The following is a 2268-nucleotide window of genomic DNA, read 5'->3' as shown; positions in this document are numbered from 1 at the left end:
ACCTGAACTCATCCTTCAACCTGTTATCGGACAACAGTTCCCATGCACAGAGGCGTGCATAGATTCAAGAGGGGAGGGTGTAACCCAGGTTAAAATGTATATTAAAAGTATTTTATTGTGTATTAAAAACAGACATAATTGAGTTAAAAGCAGTAAATTAGTTCATTGTATATCTAAAACCAAGATGTTTGAACTAAAAACAGTGAAATTCATAGTGGATAAATTAATTAATTAAATATAATGTTTTGTTATTGATTAAGATGCCAATATTCACTTAAAAAGAAGAACATAACTGTAATAAAAAAGTTATGTGGAGTTTTAGTTTGAAAGAGCTGGTCGGAAGACGATCTTTTCATCCAATCGGAGGAGAAGCTCCCTCCCACTGACCCGATCGGAGCAGGTTCACTTCCTCTTGAAGCTGCTGGAAGGAGGAGAGCAAGCCACATTGAACATGAGCCGACACAAGTCACGAAAAACACACTGTGGACGGTGGAAACAATAAAAAACACGGATAAAACACAGAGAAAGCTGTTGGAGAAGATCCCCCGGACGACCAGGACCTGCGTGAGTGCAGTTGGAGGAGCCGCTCGGGAGGAGAAAAGCATCGGTGAGCAACCGATTCGAAATGCTAAATGCTAAATCGCTAATGCTAATAGCGGAACGAGCTAACCGTTAGCATACGAGCTAATGTCGGAGCGCTAGCTCCCTGTGCTAATTAGCTTCAGTGCAGACACACTAGATACATTCATGCTGAAGATGACTGCGTGACTTACGGTGAGCGTGTTACGTCATTTCCTGCCTGTACCTGCTGCACTGTTGCTGTGTTGTGTTAGACTTTCTCAATCCTCCGTCCAGTGTTCTGCTAATTTAATCACTTTAAGCACCAGTGTGCACCACGTTTTGCTACATTACACAACTTTCTGTCACTTAAGTCCTTAACAGGACTCTCTTTGTATTTCTCCATTCAACTTGTTGTATTTGCCACAGGTCCGCTAGTTAGTTAGCTTAGCATACTAGCTATGGCTTCCCCTCCCTCCTCTGTCTCCTTCTCCTGCTCTGAGTGTCAGATGTTTAGCTACTCCTCTGCCTCCTTTAGTGGTAATGGTATGTGTAATAAGTGTAGCTTGTTTGTAGCCCTGGAGGCGAGGCTCAGCGAGCTAGAGTCCCGGCTCCGCACCATGGAGGCTAGTCCAGCTATAGTAGCTTCACAGTCCAGCTTAGCCGGTGCGGAGCCACCTAGCCTAGCCACCGCTAGCAGTTCCCTCCCAGCCCCCGAGCAGCCGGGAACTAGTCAGTCCGGCTGGGTGACAACAAACCGAGGGAAACATAGACGCAATAAGCCCGTGTTGGCCCACCAACCCCTTCACGTCTCCAACAGCTTTTCCCCACTCAGCGACACACCCGCTGAGAACGTAACTCAACATGTCGACTCTGTTGCTCACAGCCCCGCTGTGAAGTCGGCATTAGTCATTGGCAGCTCCATTTTACGGTACGTGAAGGTAGAGAAACCAGCGAGCATAAAGTGCATCCCAGGGGCCAGAGCGGGCGACGTTGAGGCTAATCTGAAACTGCTGGCATGTAAACGTAAGGTTAAATACAGTAAGATTGTAATCCATGTCGGCGGTAATGACACCCGGCTTCGCCAGTCGGAGTTAACTAAGGTTAATATGGCTTCGGTGTGCAACTTTGCAAAGACAATGTCGGACTCCGTAATTTTCTCTGGCCCGCTGCCCAACCTAGTGAGTGACGATATGTTTAGTCGCATGCGTTCATTCCATCGCTGGATGTCTGGGTGGTGCTTAGATAACGACGTGGCTTACATAGATAACTGGACCTCCTTCTGGGGAAAGACTGGTCTGATTGGGAGAGATGGCGTCCATCCTACTCTGGATGGCGCATCCCTCCTATCTAGGAATATAGGGAACTTTATTAGCCGTGCTAATCCCTGACAAGCACCCAGAGTTCAGACCAGCAGGCAGAGCCGCAGTTTAAGACGCCCCTCTGCTGGGTCCCTCTTGTTGTCACCCACCCAGCCTATAGAAACTGTGTCTGCCTCGAGGCTGTCTAAGCCTAAACCCCAATCTAGAGGAGTTGTTTATAGCAACTTAGTTAAAATCAAAACCACTGCTCCTGCAAGCCAAACTAATAGAACTATTAAATGTGGTTTGCTCAACATTCGTTCTCTCCCATCCAAGTCTCTCCTAGTGAATGACTTAATTACAAGTCACCATATTGACATATTAACACTCACTGAGACCTGGTTGCAGC

The 2268-nt window shown here is 46.9% G+C and overlaps 1 protein-coding gene across 1 annotated transcript; it reads left to right on the top strand.

Annotated features, from left to right (window-relative positions):
- The first annotated feature begins 867 nt into the window (after positions 1-867).
- Positions 868-1959, top strand: LOC146970106 (uncharacterized). Its single transcript, XM_085804058.1, has 2 exons — positions 868-1412; positions 1458-1959. The coding sequence occupies exons 1-2, from the start codon at positions 1020-1022 to the stop codon at positions 1947-1949; spliced, it is 885 nt and encodes a 294-aa protein (XP_085660184.1). The 5' UTR covers positions 868-1019; the 3' UTR covers positions 1950-1959.
- The last annotated feature ends 309 nt before the right edge of the window (positions 1960-2268 follow it).

This window comes from Trachurus japonicus, chromosome 17 (assembly GCF_045865225.1).
Source record: "Trachurus japonicus isolate A0001 chromosome 17, Traja_1.0".
Classification (NCBI taxonomy): Eukaryota; Metazoa; Chordata; class Actinopteri; order Carangiformes; family Carangidae; genus Trachurus; species Trachurus japonicus.
Note: the sequence above shows the minus strand (reverse complement) of the source record. Positions and strands in the feature narration are given on the sequence as shown.